This window comes from Micromys minutus (assembly GCF_963924665.1).
Source record: "Micromys minutus genome assembly, chromosome: 10".
Lineage (NCBI taxonomy): Eukaryota > Metazoa > Chordata > Mammalia > Rodentia > Muridae > Micromys > Micromys minutus.
The window spans coordinates 63472474-63490311 of record NC_137979.1 but is presented as its reverse complement, the minus strand read 5'-3'; the positions used below and the strand labels follow the sequence as shown (position 1 = coordinate 63490311).

General features: G+C 50.4%; 1 protein-coding gene across 1 annotated transcript in view; it reads left to right on the top strand.

Annotated features, from left to right (window-relative positions):
• The window catches only part of USP36 (ubiquitin specific peptidase 36), a 28474-nt gene extending 10636 nt beyond the window's left edge, over nucleotides 1-17838 (top strand). The window contains exons 6-20 of the mRNA XM_080924465.1: nucleotides 969-1036; nucleotides 1378-1448; nucleotides 2026-2108; nucleotides 3034-3145; nucleotides 5006-5146; nucleotides 5560-5660; nucleotides 6282-6420; nucleotides 9466-10131; nucleotides 10767-10897; nucleotides 13320-13871; nucleotides 14616-14809; nucleotides 15273-15374; nucleotides 15821-15936; nucleotides 16237-16388; nucleotides 16832-17838. Coding sequence (XP_080780591.1) covers nucleotides 969-1036; nucleotides 1378-1448; nucleotides 2026-2108; nucleotides 3034-3145; nucleotides 5006-5146; nucleotides 5560-5660; nucleotides 6282-6420; nucleotides 9466-10131; nucleotides 10767-10897; nucleotides 13320-13871; nucleotides 14616-14809; nucleotides 15273-15374; nucleotides 15821-15936; nucleotides 16237-16368 — 2608 coding nt within the window. The 3' untranslated portion in view covers nucleotides 16369-16388; nucleotides 16832-17838. The remainder of the gene's footprint in view (nucleotides 1-968; nucleotides 1037-1377; nucleotides 1449-2025; nucleotides 2109-3033; nucleotides 3146-5005; nucleotides 5147-5559; nucleotides 5661-6281; nucleotides 6421-9465; nucleotides 10132-10766; nucleotides 10898-13319; nucleotides 13872-14615; nucleotides 14810-15272; nucleotides 15375-15820; nucleotides 15937-16236; nucleotides 16389-16831) is intronic.

Here is a 17838-nt window from a genome sequence, read left to right as displayed (position 1 = left end):
TGACATTGTGCTAGAAACAGTGCCCACAAGCAGCTGGGAACTGGCTATTCCCTTCCATTGCTGTAGTTTCTTAGTGAACACTTGAGTGCCATTAACTAGTCCCAGAGGGCGAGTGGGGCAGGGTCAGTCAAGTGGAGTGCTCTGCAGCTACTGCTGAGCAGGAGGAACTGTGTGGCCAGGCAAGAAAGATGCTAGTTAGTGTGGCTTAGTGCTGTCTTGTTAGCGGTGTTAGGGAAGAGGGTAGGGTGGCCCTTCTCCATCCCGAGGCTCAGCTGACCTGTACCTTCATGAGTGTCTTAGTTAGGGTTTTACTTCTGTGAACAGGCACCATGACCAAGGCAAGTCTTATAAAGGACAGCATTTAATTGAGGGTGGCTTACAGGTTCTGCATGGCAGCATCCAGGCAGGGATGGCACTGGAGGAGCTGAGAGTTCTGCATCTTGATTCAAAAAAAAAAAAAAGCCAGGAGCAAACTGTCTCCAAGGCAGCTAGGAGGAGGGTCTCAAAACCCACTCCCACATGACACACTTCCTCCAACAAGGCCACACCTCCTAATAGTGCCACTCCCAGCCTAGCATATTCAAGTCACCACAGTGTGATAGCTGGTCAGGTAGCATTGCTGAACCTGCATGTTTAGTAGAAGGCTTGGAAAGGATGGGTGCCACTGGTCACATGGGGCTGCACCTGCCTCCCCAGTCAGGACTGGGGTCCTTGGATGCTCATGGATGGAGATGCTGGGTGCTCTGTGGGGTAGTCAGTGTAGTTGCCTTAGATGTTGTGGGGGTGGGGCCCAGGTAGGTAGAGGTTCTATAAGGAGCTCAGGAACACTGCTGGGGGCTTAGGTGGGAGAAGGGTGAGGGTAAACCATTGTCAGTTGGTTTGGTAGTAACTGGAGGTGGGGATGCTGGCTGTGAGTGGGTATCATCTTGCACTGAGACATCCTCTTCGTGGTTGTGGCTTCCTTTTAGGTTGGATCGGCAGACACAGGCTACTACCCTGGTGCATCAGATCTTCGGAGGCTATCTCAGGTCCCGAGGTAAGCAGGAGGTGTGCTCTCTGTGCACGTTCCCAGACTGAGGACTTAACCGTATGGTGGCGGCTGATGCTCCCAGGCCTGTCTTTCTGAATGGGAGCTGGAGAAGCGTGATGATGGGGCTCGTCCTTAGAGCTGTGCAGTCCTTGGGATAAGGCCTATGCTCTGCTGTGAGGGCTTGCCCTCTGGCCTGTGGCAGTGGCCAGACAGGCAAACCAGGCATCACCTGTATCCCTGTCTCCAGTTGGAGGGTCAGTCACCTTTTGGGAGAGCAGAGGCGAAGCTCCAGACTTGTGGCTCTAGGTTGGTGGTCTCAGCTGTCCCACACCTCTGTTCTGTTGCAGTGAAGTGTGCTGTGTGCAAGAGTGTCTCCGACACATACGACCCCTACTTGGACATAGCACTGGAGATCCGGGTAAGCTCGGTCAGCGGTCTGTGTTTCTCGGGTGTGAGAGGGCGTTCCTAGGGCTCAGCAGCAAGAAAGGTGGGAGGGCTGCTTGGCTCTCCTGCACCTCCGCATGCTGCAGCTGCAGTGCATTTACCTCTGCTGCACGAGGTGGAGAAACCAACATTTGCAGCTGTCTGCCCTCCTATGCAAATTCTTTTAAAGTTGAGTTTCCTGTTCTGAGGCGCAGAAAGTGACAGTCCCTCACTGGGGCTCAGGGACAGCATTTGGAACAGGCCCCTGTTAGTCTCCTTTGCTGTCAGCCTGCCCTTGCCTTTGCTGGGACCTTGTGTTTCTGAGCCAACCCAGCTGCAGTCACCAAGGGAGTGCCTGACTCTCGTGGAAGACTCACATGGCTGTCACCCGTCACCTCTAGAGAAGGGCACTGACTGCTCCCGGCTCCTCTGCTGGGGTGGGGTGTGTTAGCAGGCAGTTTTTAAGCAAGTCAGGTTTTATCAGTTGCTGCCTCAGCCTGAAAAGACTTAAATCTGGGACTTCTTGAGTCAGGATTTTCTTCCGCTCACTCCTCCGTTTCTGTCCTCTTCAGCAAGCTGCAAACATTGTTCGCGCTCTGGAACTTTTTGTGAAATCAGATGTCCTGAGTGGAGAGAACGCCTATATGTGTGCTAAGTAAGTGTCCTTTCCAAGGGCCTGACCATCCAGACTGTGTGTGTGCTAAGTAAGTGTCCTTTCCAAGGACGTGACCATTCAGAGCACCATCATAGCTGCCCGGGCCTCCCTGCTCACATTTCCTGAGTGGCAGGATAGGGCTGAGTGAGGTCCGTAGCTGCTGTTCCCCCAGCATGAGGAACAGAGTATTCTTTTTTTTGTTCTCTACAATGGAAACTGAGTCAGAGACACAGAGTCTGATGCGTAGACCCACCCACATGACCTGGGTCATCTTTCGGATAAGCACAAACAGTTGTCCGTATGAGGCTTGGCCTGGACTTGTGCTAGCCTGGAGCTCACCTTAAAGCTCCAGCACCGAGCACTCTTCCTCTGCTTCCCAGGCAGGTGTCTCCTGCTCAGAGCTGCTGGGTTGTGTGTTTTTAATACATGTAGTTTGTTTGTTTGTTTGTTTTGAGGTAGGGTCACACTATTTAACCCTGGTTGGGATTAAAGGCAAGCACTACACTGCATTGGGCTTTTGTTTGTTATGAGACAGGGTTTCTCTGTGTAGCCCTGACTGTCCTGGAGCTCACACTGTAACCAGGCTGGCCTCAAATTCAGAGATCCTCCTGCCTCTGCCTCCTGAGTGCTGGGAATAAACGTGTTCACTGCCACAACTACATTGGGCTTTTCTCCTCTCTCTCTCCCTCCCTCAATATCTATCTGTCAGTCTGCCTGTCTATATCTCTCTCTTTATCCCTCTTTAAATTTGTGTCCCTGGCGTGGGATTCTCCTCTCTTTCATCTCAGTCTAGGAGTTTTCTTTAGTGTAGATTTAGCACATGTAGATTTTGGCTTCTCAGGCCATTGGTCCGGGTCTCTTGTCACTAAGGCAGCAGGACACCACACTTCAGAGCACACCAGTAGCTTCCCATTCTCTCCTGTAGGTGTAAGAAGAAGGTTCCAGCTAGCAAGCGCTTCACCATCCATAGAACATCAAATGTGCTGACTCTGTCCCTCAAGCGCTTTGCCAACTTTAGTGGGGGGAAGATCACCAAGGTAAGTGCACCCCACCTGTCAAGACACTCCGACTCTCCATAATCACCCAGGCAGGCCTTGGGGATCTACGTTTCTTTCTTTCTTTTAAAAAGTTTCTATTTTGTGTGCATGAGTGTTTTGCTTGCTTGTCTATGCATCATTTGTAAAGCTGGTGCCCTCAGAGGCCAGAGAGGATCTTTATCCCTGGAACTGGATACAGACATGAGTTGATGTGTGTGCTGAGATTTGAACCCGTGTTCTCTGTAGCAGCAGCCTTAGACAGAGTTTGTGTGTTTGTTTGTTTGTTGAGACAGGGTTTCTCTGTGTAGCCCTGGCTGTCCTGGTGCTTGCAGATGGCCTTTAACTCAGAGATCCACATGTCTCATGTGTGCTAGGATTAAAGGTGTGTGCACCACCTGATATATCTCCATCTCTTTTTTTTTTAAAGAATTATTCATTTATTATATATAAGTACGCTGTCTTCAGACACACCAGAAAAGGGCATCAGATCTCATTACAGATGGTTGTGAGCCACCATTTGGTTGCTGGGATTTGAACTCGGGACCTCTGGAAGAGCAGTCAGTGCTCTTAACCACTGAACCATCTCATCTCTCCAGCCCCCTACCTCCATCTCTTATTTTGTCTGTATATCTGTGTGAGTGTGTGCCATCTGTTTTCTGGTACCTACAAAGATCACAAGAGGGCTTCATCTCCTGAAGCTGGAGTTGTGGGGTTTGAGGAACCCACATGAGTTCTGGGAATTGAACTGTTTTCTAGAAGAGCAGCGGGCACCTCTAACCCATTGGTCATTTTTCCAATGCTCAGACAGCTCACAATTGTGTGTAGCTCCTGCTGTAGGGGATGTGACACCTCACACAGACATACATGGGGTACATCATCAATGTACGTAAAATAAAAATGAATTGCTGAAAACAAAGAACGTGTGGGGTGAATATTGCATGTACAGCTAGCTGCTCAATGTGTGCAGGTGGAGACTGACTGTGTGCCAAGGCTTTGGTGGTATAGAGTAAAAATGTACTTTTAGCACAGTGAGATCTGTCCTGGTCAGCTCTGGCTGTGGTAAAACACTGAGCAAGAGCAGCTGCGGTCTACGGAGGTCTTTCCTAATGGAGGTGACTGTTGTGTCCAGCACAGCATTTCCTAGATCAGTTCTGTCCAGAGTCTGTCACGTGCTTTGGGGCAACTCACTTGTCAGAGCCACAGTGGCAGGGATTGCAGCCTTCTCCAGGCCTTTAAAAACTCATTGAAAGTTTGAATCTCTAAGGGTTTGTATTAGGAGTTGTCTAGGGTTGGAGAGATGGTTCAGCACGTAAAGGGACCTGCTGCCTAGTGGCCTGTGTTCGATTCTGTCACTGACTTGATATAGAAAGAGAGCTGACTCCTCACACATACACATACTCACATAGATAAAATGTAAGAAAAGAGAAGCAAGCGTGATCCTCTTGAGCCTAACGGAGTGTACACGGTCGGTGGGGGAAGCACTGTGCCCGTGTCCTCAAGCTTAGGTTCCTGTGAGCCCTTCTTAGCTGTGGTCTCGACAACCCAGCCTGTGGATCTGAAAGTGCTGTCTCTGTATCATAATTGGCGGGCTCAAGAGCCTGCTGTCCATATGCTGGCCTACAAGATTTTGTCAGTAGAAAGGAAAGGCTGGGTGGGAGACGTAAGTGAAAGGGTTACAGTAAGTTCACAGCCAGCTTGGCCCACTTTGATGAACTGGGGGGACCATCCTGGGCTATATAGTGAGTTGGAGTCTATCCTAGGGTACATAGTGAAGATTGGTCAAAGCAAGATTCCTAAGGGTTATGGGTGCAAGAGAAGAGTCTCCTGAGTAAGTGCTCCTTGCCTTTCCTTTTCTAACAGGATGTCGGCTATCCAGAGTTCCTGAACATCCGTCCATACATGTCTCAGAGCAGCGGTGACCCTGTCATGTATGGGCTCTATGCTGTCCTGGTGCACTCGGGCTACAGCTGCCACGCTGGGCACTACTACTGCTACGTGAAGGTTAGAGTCAAGCTGATCGCTGAGCTCCGCTGCACAGCAGGCGAGCTTGTTCGGGGTGAGGGGGACCCTGAAGTCTAAGTGAGGCCATCACACTTTCTTGTTGTCTTCTGGGAAACAGCAGTGCTTTGGATTTGTGTTTCGGCTCTCCTTTCCTTGAATGGATAGGAAGATGGCTCCGCAGGGAGAAATGCGTACTGCCAGCCCCCCCCCCCCATGAACAAATAAACACATGTAAATTTTTAAGGTTTTGTCTGGTACGGTAGGCCATGCCTTTGTAATTCCAGTATTCTGGAATTGAGAGTTTGGGCATGGCTGCAGATGCACAGTTGGCCTCTGTCCCAAATAAAACCGAAGGTGACTTGTGGCCCATCTGCTGATTGCTGTTTCCTGTGCCATTTCCTCCCCATGCTCAGGCCAGCAATGGACAGTGGTACCAGATGAACGACTCCTTGGTCCATTCCAGCAATGTCAAGGTTGTTCTGAACCAGCAGGCCTACGTGCTCTTCTATCTGCGGTGAGGAACTTACATTCTCCCTAGGATCGTCCATGCCCCAGAGAAAGCCTGTTCTGCCTAAGCCAGGGGTTGTCTGGGGCCCTCTCCTGTCTGAACTCTGGAGCTTGTCCTCTGGGAAGGACTTTTCAGCCAAGCCCTCCTGGTGGGTGTGTGTAAGCCAGGTTGTTATGGGGCAGCTGAGGGCGAGAGTTCTGCCTGCTTACAGCAGTGGGTAGGTGATTGTTACTTATGTAGCAGCCTTAATTGTGTGGCTTCCCCTCTGGTGAAGGGACCCATTTCACATTGAGTGGATGGGCACACTGCTGATCTTAGGAAACTACCAACAGAACCAAAAGAGATTGACTCTCCCTGAGGGACCCCTGCCGATTCTGGATGATAGGTTTTGGGGCTCTCCGACTTGCTTGCTCCTTGAGGGTGAGCCCTAAAGGGCTCTGCACCCTCACTGTAGGCAGGCATCCAGTGCTTCTCAGGTTTTTAGGGTGCAGAGGGAGTTCCGAGAAGCCTGTGGCAAACCTGGAGCTTTGGATGTTTTTTCCTGCTGGCCCAGGTGCCGCCCTGACTTTGTCTCTCAGCTGCTTGGCCTGAGTGGGAAAAGTCCTGAGTACTGTCTTTCTTCTGTAGGATTCCAGGCTCTAAGAAAAGTCCTGAGGGCCCTGTCTCCCGGGTGGGTGCCACTCTTCCTAGCCGTCCCAAGGCCGTTCCAGACCACCCCAAGAAGAGCTTTGGCAATGGGGTTGTTTCCTCCCCACTGATGGCAAAGGTACTGTGTAAGTGGAGAGCCGGCCTGGCCACCCTTCTAGCTCCTGCTTTGAGAACCAGAGTACTGGGGGAACCTTGCATGTGAGAGGAACTTGTGGGCTGTGTGTACCATCCATATTATTTCTTAAGTTATCCGCTGCCTTGGGAAGGGAAAGATGGGACTGTGGGTACTCAGCCCGTACACAGAATGCTGGGCAGGTGTGGCAAGCTGACTGAACACAGGCTTCTGGGGAAACACTCCACTGTGCTTTCTCTTAAAGCTGGTGTCATGACCTTTTGTTTCTTTACAACTCTTTGGTGCTTTTTACCTGCGGGTAAAAAGACCTGTGTGATATCTGCATTTTATGCAATAAGCTTACAATCAATGGACAAAGATAAACTGCCCATCCAGATAAGATAAATTGACCCATAGAGACCCTTAGAAATAATCATAACAACCGTAACTGTATGGCGATGGGGCAGAGAGAAACGTCTGCATCTGCGGCTATCTTGCCTCTCTCCAAACTCCGCCCCTCCCCTCCTCGTGCTGCTTTTCCAGACTTACCCCCTCCCCCACCCCTCTCTACTGTCCCATCGTGTATCGCCTCGATATCAACCTACAGCATAGGGCTTACTCATCTGTGGACTTTTGGATTTTATTTTCTTCTGGTTTTTTTCGAGACAAGGTTTCTCTGTGTAGTCCTGACTCTCCTGGAACTCACTCTGCCTCCTGAATGCTGGGATAAAGGTGTGTCCGGTTTGGACTTTAGATTTTCAACCCCACTGATTTAACTGCAGAGTTGGACGTCATTGCGGCCCTTTGGGAGGCTGGCAGCCTCTCTTGCAGAAGTGCCCCTGATAGAAGGAGGCAGACCTGGGCTGGGCACCCAGAGGCCATGGGACAGCTATAGCAGGAGGGCAAGGCTGCTTTCCTGGCAAGGCCTTGTTCAGCACACATCTTCCTGTACTGCCCATGCATAAAGTCACTTCTGGAGGAAAGAGAACAGGCCACTCTATACCCCAGGCTGGGTTTGAACTTGAAGTGATTCTTCTGCCTCAGATTGCTGGGTGCTGGTTACAGATGTGAGCTGTCACACCTGCCCAGTGTCATTTCACTTTGAGCCCCTGGTTTAGGTAATTTTCATCAAACAACCAGGTTTCTCAGAATGAGAGATGTGTTCCTGTCAGGAAACAGTCTGTCTGTAGAAGTAAGACAGGGAGCTGGAGAGATGGCTCAGCAGTTAAGAGCACTGACTGCTTTTCCAGAAGTTCTGAGTTCATTCCCAAGCATCCACATGGTGGCTCACAACCATCTGTAATGGGATCTGATGCTCTCTTGTGGTGTGTCTGAAGACAGCTACAGTGTACTCACATATATAAAATAAATAAATCTTTTAAAAAAAATAGTAAGCCATTCTAAAACTTAAGGAGAAAGTAAAGTCATTAAAACTATGAAACAAGACCTCGTACCCTTAAAGGAAGGAAAAGTGATTGGCTAAAGTGTAGCATGCCTTTAATTCCAGGACTCAGGAGGCAGAGGGATGCAGATCTCTTGAGTTTGAGACCAGCCTGGTCTATTAAGTGAGTTTCAGGACAGACAGACCTACACAGGGAAACCCTGTCTTGAAAAACCAAAAGAAAAAAAAAAAAGTAAAAATTTAAAAAATGTTTGCAGGGCTGGAGAGGTGGCTCAGTGGTTAGAGCACTGACTGTTCTTCCAGAGGTCCTAAGTTCAATTCCCAGCAACCACATGGTGGCTCACAACCATCTGTAATGGGATCTGATGCCCTTTTCTTGTGTCTCTTACAGGATACTCATAGAAATAAAATAAAATCTTTAAAAAAAAAGTGCTTGTAGTGGGGGAGTGGGAGGTAGTGGTCAGTGTATGCCCTAGGTACCAGCTTGGTGTTCCCTCCCTCCCTTTTCCTGCCCCCCCCCCAAGAAAAAAGAATTGTAGTAAATATAGAGAAGCTTGTGTTTGTTGCAAAGAACACCCTCCGGTGTGGCTGTGGAGGGTAGAACTTGAAAGAGTGATGGACACAGGACACTCTCTGGAAATACACGCACAGGGCCAGGAGCAAGGAAGTTCAGCTTGACCGTGTGAGTTCATGAGGTAATCCACAGCCCAGGAATGCGCTTTCCAGAGTTTTCAACATGGCTGCTAAATGCAGAAAAGACTGTAGTCTTTTTTTTTTTTTTTTAATTGAACAGAAAATAATTTTAAACTACTGACTGTGTATGAGGCCTTGCGTGAGCCACACGGACTGTGGTAACTGAAGAGATTAAGCAGGAGGTGGCGTCATGAGAGGTTTACAGACAGTGGATTCTTTGCAGATGGCCTTGGTTTTTTAAGATTAATTTTTATTTTATGTGTACGTACATGCAGTGCCCACAGAGGCCAGAAGAGAGTGCCGCGTTGTTTTGGGCACTGGTGTTACAAACGGTTGTGAGCTACCTATGTATGCCTGGAGTTGAATCCAGCTTCTTTGGAAGAGTAGCCAGTACTCTTAGCCATGAGCCATCTCTCCAGCCTCTAAAACTTGCTCCTTTTGACTTCTATATCATTTATTTACTTATATTTTTTGGCAGATATATAAGCTTAGAAACGTGTTTAGGTTTTGTTATTGTTTGTTTAATCGAATGATAGTTTTTAATTATGGCAGGGGAATAATGCAAGCTTATGTAAATATTTAAGAGATGTGTAGCTGCCAGTTAGAAACAAGACTTGAAGGGCATCTCCTTCCTGTGTGGGATTCAGCCGTGGTGATAACACTTGTGTGGGCATTCCGTGTATGACCTACTGGAAGACAGTTTACATGATGGAGTTTCTTCCACTGCATCCTCTCAAATCTTGTCAGATCCTGTCACTTTCATAGTAAGGACAGACATAAACTGCAGGCTGTTTCATATACAAGTCCTGAAGCACCAAAAGTCTTTACCATTAGCTAGAACCCAGTTTTCCCCAGAAGTTGACACTGATGGGGAAGCCTGCTTTGGCGTAGCCATGTTCCCTGGCTTGTGCTCTTCTGGGTGGGCTCTGATGGCTTCCTGCCTTGCTCCCTTTTAGCAACAAGACTCTGTAATGATGAGAAAGCTGCAGGCCCCTGAGGAGGTTGGCACACCTGTATCCAGAAATGGCTCCATTCCTGGTCTGAAGTTACAGAATGGATGTGCTCCAGCAAAGGCATCTGCCGGGTCCCCCTCCCCAAGACTCACTCCAACACCCACACACATGCCCACCATTCTGGACGAGCCTGGAAAGAAGGTGAAGAAGTCAGCCCCACCGCAGTCTCTCAACGTGTCTCCAACCACTTCTCAGGCCTCTCTTGGGGCTGGAGAATCCAGGAGCCAGCGGCCTGGCTTCTGGGCAAGCAGAGACACCATCTTCTCTACCTCACCAAAGCTCCTGGCCAAAGCCATTACTAACGGGCACAGGCTGAAGGGGGAAGGCAATGGTGTGGACCTGGAGAAGGGGGATTCAAGCAGTTCGAGCCCCGAGCACTCTGCCAGCAGCGACCCTGTCAAGGCCCCGCAGACCTCAGAGGGCAGAGCTGCACGTGTCTGTGATTCTCAGGGAACAAACTGTCCAGCCACTGGCCATTCCAAAGCGCTGTTGAACGGAGTAGATGCCAAGATGGTGAAGTTGAAGTCCCCTGCCCTGAGCAGCACCACCGAGCCCACAAGCCTCATGTCTCCTCCACCAGCTAAAAAACTGGCCCTGTCAGCCAAGAAGGTGGGTCTGTGGGGGTCTCTTCTCTGAAAGTGCCCTGAGATTAGAGATCTGAGGATAGGATAGGAAGTCACAAAGATCTGTGGCCGCCTTCGTAACTTCAGACCACAGGACCAGAGTGTCTGTTGGTGGCCCAGCTATTTGCAAGTTGAGAAAGGGCAGTTTTAGGTAGAGGTTGTTTTGAGGGCACCCCAGTTATTCAGTACCTCAGGTTGCTGGTAGTCTTGCCTGAGAGGACTAACCAGTTTTCCATGATGGAGTCTCCTAATTGAGCTGCAGGAAGAGCTGTGGGCCACCGGGCACTTGGTGGGAAGGATGGCTGCCCTAGCTGGAGGAGGGGAAGTGGGGAGGCTCCCCTCAGCTCATGGGTGTGTGGGCAGTGAGCGTGTGTGGGCGTGTGCTGGGTTGCTTGTTGAAGTGTCCTTTCCTTTTCCTTTTTATTTCTAACCAACAACACTCTCTGGTTCTTCTTCTGCTGTCCCCTCTCTCCATCAACCCCTACCCCCTTTTTTTTCTGTCCCTTCATTCATCTTTTTGGGCTCATTTTATCTTATTTTATTTTCGATTTTACTTTTCCTCTTCACTCACGGACACCTTTTTTTAGACCACCAAGTTTTTATTTATGTCAATAACTGCAGGCCAGCACCCTGCGGAGGGCGACCGGCAATGACATCGGTTCACCTTCCCCCTCAGCATTCTGCGACCTCACCTCCCCCATGAAAGCCACCCACCCCGTCGTTGCCTCCACTGGGCCTGTCAGTAAAACCAGGTGAGCTTGGGGACAGGCCCTGGGTGTCGACTCCTTCCCTCCTGTGGTTTGGCGCACCTGACTGGCGCAGAACCATGGCTCATCAAGGACAGAGGCCTCTCTTCACCCCTGTCTGGAGAAAGCTGCAGAAGGGCAGAGTTGTTAGTCTTCAGAGACTTAACCTGTCCTGATACATTGGAACCTGGAACACTGTACTGTCCTGACTTTTAGCCCCTCAGGCAGAGCCCTGCAGGGAAGGGACATCTTTCCTTATCCCAGGACTCTTGGCTGCTGGTTGCATACCAGGCCTGGAAAAGGGAGACCGGGTTCTCGAGCACTATAAAATTGTTAAGGGGCCTTTATTCTCATCCGCGGTTGATCTGCTCCACTCAGGCGCTGGACTCCGCGGTGCCTGCCGTCCTTGAGAGTGCTGACTGGCGAGATGTGAGGCCTGGCACTTTGTCACATAGGTTCGTGGTGCCCAAGCACCATGGCAGCTGGGACACGGGAACTAGGAGAGGGGACAAATGAGGCTCTGTGACGCTGCAGGCTTCTCCTCTTCTCATTCCTGAGTCAGCCTGTCCCAGAATGCTGTGACATGACATCCATTGCTGCCCCCACCCCACCATGAACATGCATGCATCCTGTCTCTAGCTTAACATTTACGGGGTGTTCTTAAGTGTTAAGGTTTCCGAATGTTGGGGTGTTAGGTGGAGTTGTTCATTTCTCTATCATGTTTTAGTACTTTGAGACGGGGTCTTACCGTATAGCTCAGGGTTGCCTCAGGCTTGGAGATCCCCCATTGGCCTCCTGAGAGCTGGGGGTAAAGCCGCACTCCACCACACTTGGCATAAACTAGTCGGTTTTAATTATGCTTTCGATCTCTGTATGAAGTTTTGCCTGCATGTATTGTGGGCACCATGTGCGTTTAGTGCGCACAGAGGTCAGAAGAGGAAGCTGAGTGAGCCACTGGACGGGTGGGGGCTGGGAACCGAGTCTGGGATTCCAGGTGAGACAGGCAAACCGAATGAGTAGACCAGGCTGGCCCTTTGAACTCAGAGATTCACTGGAGTCCTGGGATTAAAGGTGCATGCCACTACCCTAGCTAGTGTGAACAGTTGTTAAGACACTTAGACGATAGTGCAGGCTGCACTCGGGTCTGGTCTGGTTTGGATGATGGAAGGGCAGGCTCTATGAGTACAGCAAACCTGAGGTGGCCACACGGGTGTCCTAGTGTGCTTGGCCCCTGCCTTACTCCTCCTACAGTGTTTGCCTTTGTGAGATTGTGTATCACTGTGTATGATGCTTGGCTCATATTGCTGTTCTTGGGATGTTCAGTCCGTCCCCAAGGGAATTGCTGCAGCCTCTAGAGAGTAAAAGATAAATCTCACAGGATGTTGGTTTTTTTTCTTTTTTTTTTTTTTACTCTTAACACATTTGAGGTGGAAATCTGAAATACTAGGGTTTGTTTGCTTTGTTTTTTTTTTTTTTTTTTTGTTGTTGTTGTTACTGTTTCTTGTTTTGAAGGGAAGAGTTTTAGTTTTGGTTTTGGGACAGGGTCTGAACTCTTGCACTGGCCAGGAACTCACAGAAATCCACCAGGCTCCCTCCCAAGTGTTGGGACTGGAGCTTTCGCTGCCCCCAGTCCAGTTCACTGTTGCCCAGGTGGGGCTCACATTTGCTGTGTGTTGGAGGTTAACCTTGACCTTCTGGTCCTTGCCTCTAGTCTAGGTCTGGGATTGAAAGCAAGTGCCACCACACTCATTTGGATGCTGAGCTTTGTTCCCTTAGACAAGTGTTTGTATTGTTTAAGACGGGCTGTCCTGTGGGTCAGACTTCATCTCATTTAGTAGTAAAGGCTGGCCTGAGTGCCTCCCTGTCTCCCCATCCCCCAGTGCTAGGAGTACAGGCGTGTGCCAACACGCCCGGGGGAAGAGCCGGGACCTCATCCTCAGACTGTGCTGGAGCTGCCCACTGCCCCATGCCACAGTGCTTGACGTGGCCAAGGGTTTTGGTTCCATTTTTCAGCACTACTTCAAAAAAAAAACTTTGTAACAAGAAACTGAGATGTGTTGCTTTTATTAACTTTGATTTTTAGGTAGACTCTTATTTCCTTAGCCTGCTTTAAAAAAACATGGAATGTATGTGTGTGTGTGTGTCTAAGAATTATAGGAACCAGGTAACCTTTTCAAATTCTAGGATGAGTTGGGCATGCTGGAGGTCACCTTTAATCCCAGCACTCTGGAGGCAGAGGCAGGTAGATCAGTCTGTGAGTTGGAGGCCAGGCTGATCTGCAGAGCTAGTTCCAGGACAGCCAGGGTTACTTGCACCGTCTCAAACCCCACGGACGCACCAGACTTCAGGTGTAAAGGGAGATGGGTGAGGTCAGCAGAGGAGTGGGGTGTGGGCGGATCCTCGATGACTTTGTCTGTCCACTCTCCAGGGCTGCTGCACCTGCTCCCCGACCGTCTCCCCGCCCCCCCCGCCCCCACTCTGCATCACTGTCCAGTAGTAGCGCCAAGCCCTTAGGGACATCAGAACCACAGAGCTGCTGCTCCTCTGCCTGGACGCCCCCGCCTCAGGTCAATGGACACGTCACGTCCCACTTACACCAACTGCCAGAAGCCAGTGAGGCCCTACACAGCCCCTCCAGAAAGAGGAAAAAGACCCCCAGTGGAGATCCCCAGAGACTGGACACAGACACACCCCTCCCACAGTGCCTCAGGGGAGCACCTGCGGCAGCTCGCAGGAAGAGAAAAAAGAAGTGCCTGGAGGGGGTGGGAGCCACAGCTCCGCAGCAGAAAAGCCAGTCTCAGGACCAGTCTTGGAGTCCCAGGGGCCCGAAGGAAGAGGGTACACAGCCCCAGGTGAATGGCCATCAAGTGACTCACATCCTGGACAGTTACCACGTGAGCAGCAGGAAAAGGAGGAAGAGGAAAAGATCAGAAGGACTCAGCCAAGAAGCCACCCTGTCCCAGAACCTACTTCAGCATAGGTAAGGGTGTGGTGGGGACATGCCTGAGGCCTTCCCAAGTGGTGTGGGTTAACTATAGTGCCGGCCTGGGCATGGGGTGGAATATGTTCTGTGTTGGTGAGTGCCAGTTCCCCACAAGGGTGGAAGACGGCCACGGGGTCAAGTGGCCTTAGGCCAGGCTGTGCGATTTGGTAGGTGAGGTTGTAGCAGCATCCTGTACGTGTGGAGTACCTGCTCTGGATAGAGTGAGAACCATGTGGCGTCTCTAACATCATGCTTAAGTGTGTCACTGTGGACAACAACCTCATTCAGTACAACCAATGGTGGGGGAGTGAATCACCACCACATAGCACTGCAGGCAGTCCTCCCTCAGGGCTGCTAGGGTGGAGCAGTGTCTGTCTGTCTGTCTGTCTGTGTACATTGGTGTGAGGGTGTCAGAGTCTGAGGAACTGGAGGTATGGACAGTGTGAGCAGCCATGTCAGTGATGGAAATTGAACCTGAGTCTGGAAGAACAGCCAGTGCTTCTCACCATTTTACTGACTCCAGCCCCTCTTTGGTTTTATTCTAAGTTTACTATTTTTTTCTTTTCATTTTATGCGCACGTGAGAGAGAAGTGGATAACCTGAGGTCAGCAGGCTTGGTGCCAAGTGCCTTTATTGGGCTATCTCATACACTGTAGGGGTGGAGCTGTCACTGAGGGAGCACCGCTCCTGCCTGCAGTGTTTCTCAAGGGCTGAGCTGCTTCCTTCTCTGGCTCCCCACAGCTGTTCCCCTGCAGACCACTGTGAGCCTGAGGCCAGGGCAGAATTGCAGAAGAAGAGGAAAAGGCGAAAAAGAAAGCCCGAGCTACAGCAGGAAGAAGAGACGGAGCACCCAGACCACCAGAGGAGCCCGAGGCCCAGTGTCACCCCAGTCCCTGCGTTTAGTGTGAATGGCCATCTTCCTAGTGACCGCCTGGGTAAGGATCCTAGTGATAGCTCAGAGGTGGCAACTCACTGTTCCTCGTTGCCAGCCACAGGTTTCCATCAGTCCCTAGCAAATTCCTAAGACAGTCAATCATGCTGGAGAGAATGAGCGGCTGGCTTAGTGGCCAAAGTGTATGGTCCCAGAGCTCGGAAGGGAGGCAGGCAGGCAGACTGAGCTCTAGACTGGCCTGTGCACCCTGTAGTTCTGGGCCTGTGCTGCAGCTCAAAAGTCGGAAGCCAGAGAAAGCAGAGGTCCCAGCTGCTTCATGCCCTTTGTGTCAGACCAAGGCTGGGGATCTGAGTTCTGACTTTTCGTCATTTTCTGTTCTCATGAATGGACTTGGGTCCGATTATCACTAGAGTGAGCATCTGCTGGTACCAGATTTTGCAGTGCCATCACCAGGAGGTGTAGTTGTTTCTCCAGTGATTTGGTTCTACCGTGTCCTATGGTTTCAGGACTGGGACAAGTACCTCTTGTTACCTGGAACAAAGATCAAGAACCTGACATGGTCCAGGAGTTGCTTCAGGACTCATCTGATAAGGCTTATGGGAAAAAAGGTACGGTGGCACTTCCCTGAAATCAGGCTTATCTAGCCTGTGGGAGGTGGGGGTCTTGGTGTGCTATGAGAAGCGGTTTAAAGACTCAACCTGACCCCTGCTGTGGCACAAGGGCAGATTCTCTTCAGATGCAAAAAGCCCAAGATCTGGACAACTTGGGAAGAAGGGCAGGTGGCAGAGTCCCTCCAGCAATGGTAGAGTCCCGACTTGACCATGCTTTACAGGGCAGACTTGGCTTTTTCTAAAGTAAGACACAGGTTACAGAGAAGGGTCACTGTTGGAGCGCACAGCGGTGATGCCGTGGGGCATGTGACCTGCCTTCATTTTCTCCTGTTGAGACAGAAACCTGGAGTGGTTAGAATAGTTGGGCCCTGGTAGAAAGTGACTCCTGAGGAGTCTGCAGGTGACTGGGACGCACGGATGCTGACAGAATATGTCTTACACAGTTTTGACCTGGGATGGCGAGCCTTCAGCCATCAGTCAGGATGCCATCAAAGACAGTCGACTGGCCCGGACCCAGACTGTGGTTGACGACTGGGATGAAGAGTTTGATCGAGGGAAGGTAATGTGTGCGGTGAGACCATAGGCTGGGGCAGCCAGCAGGTGTGGTTCAGCCTGCAGTTTGAGAGCAGCTTGCGGTGCAGTGTGGTCACGCACAGAGCAGGCAAGGCTGGGCTGGTTGTGCATCAGCACACCGGGCAGGTGTGGGTCTCTTCCTCAGGAAAGTAGGGATGGCAGGACCTCCGTCAGAGGTGCCATAACATGCGTGGTAACTATCTCTGTCCAGAGGCCGTGTATGCAGTAAGCCAAGGCTTGGTAATGTCCTCACTGGGAATTCTTGACACTGTGATTCTTGATTTAGGAAAAGAAAGTTAAAAAGTACAAGAGAGAAAAGAAGAGAAACTTCAATGCCTTCCAGAAGCTTCAGAGTAGACGCAACTTTTGGTCTGTGACTCACCCTGCTAAGGTCGCCAGCCTCAGCTATCGCCGCTGAGCTTCCTGAGATTGTTAGAGGTCAGTTTGGGTGTGTGTCTGTCTGCTCTGTGGAGAGGTGGTCTGTGGTGTGTGTGTGTTGGTATGTACCTCTGTACTGAATATCTGTCTCTGTTGGCTCATGTTTATATCTGGTGTGCATGTAGCATGTATAAGTCTCTGGTGTATGTGTCTGGTATGTGTGTGGGTGTGGTCTGTGTTGCTTGTCTTATGTGTGTGCTGTATAACTATGGTGTATGTATCTGGTATGTATGTAACGTATAGCCTGTTGTATGTTTAATGTCTGACCATTATGTTGGTATATGTGGTTTGTCTGGTGTGTGTGTGGTATGTTTGGTGTCACCTGTGTCTAGTGCATGTTTTTGGTATGTGTCTTGTGTCTGGTGTGTTCTAGTTGTAGGTGTGACTATGTCTTTTGAAGAACCAGGGATGTACTAAGATTGACATATCTCTGTTCTCACCAGGAAGACCAGTCTACCTGTGCCACAGCATCCAGAGCTGTCACATCACATCCTTGGAACTGTCTACTTGGATCTGAGGTGTGGCCTTGTACAGTGAGCCTGCCATGGTGGAGGGAAGCTCCTGGTCCCACTCTTCACAGATGATCCAGTGTAGATGCTCAGCTCGGGGCCTCTGGTGATTCCATGTTGAACTCAGAAGAGAAAAGCTGGCCTGTGGTGTCCTGCTGACAGTAACCTTGGAGACCTGGAAAGGTTAAGCCTCTTCCTTATAGACCCTGGGGTCTAGGTAGGAAAACTATTCGTGGTCTGGGGATGTCAACAAGGAACCGTGGCCAGCATCTCCCAGCATGTCCTTCACTCAGAATGGTGGCATTTGGTGGTGCCTTTTCTGGTGAACCCTCCTTTGCTCTCTGAAGCTGGAGCAGCCTCGTAGCTCTCCTCTCAGAGGGGCCTCTGAATGACTGACTGTCAACTGCAGCAAGAACAAGCCCTGCTGATTGCACTGTCCCCACCCCCACCCCCAAAGTACATCTCCTTTAAAGATTGCCACACCTTCTAGAAAGCTGCAGCTGCTGGCCATGGAAGAACCTTGAAATCTGTGCCAGCACCTCTGCTTCTAGGGCTGTGAGCCCTGCAGGAGACTGTCGAGCTCCTACATCTGCCATAACCTGTGGGTTTCTGTCAAGGTGGTGGTCTTTGGAGACGGATTCTCTGGTATTTACTACTTACGATAAAGCCTTTATTTTTGACCAGGCCTGTGGCTCCCAGTAGCAATATGTTTCCCTGATGTGCAGACACTGGCTTTGTTTGCTCAACTTTGTGAGTGCTTTGAAATTGGCATGGCTGCCTTCCCTGTCTTGCTCAGCCTCTGTGGGCTTAGGGTTAACAAACAAGTCTCCTCATCGAGGGAAGACAGCACCCAGAAGATGGAAGGTGCCAGAAGGCTCCTCCTTGTGGGGTGCATCTCTTCGGTCCCCAAGTCCTGGCCTGTTCTGGGCTGGGCTTCTTAG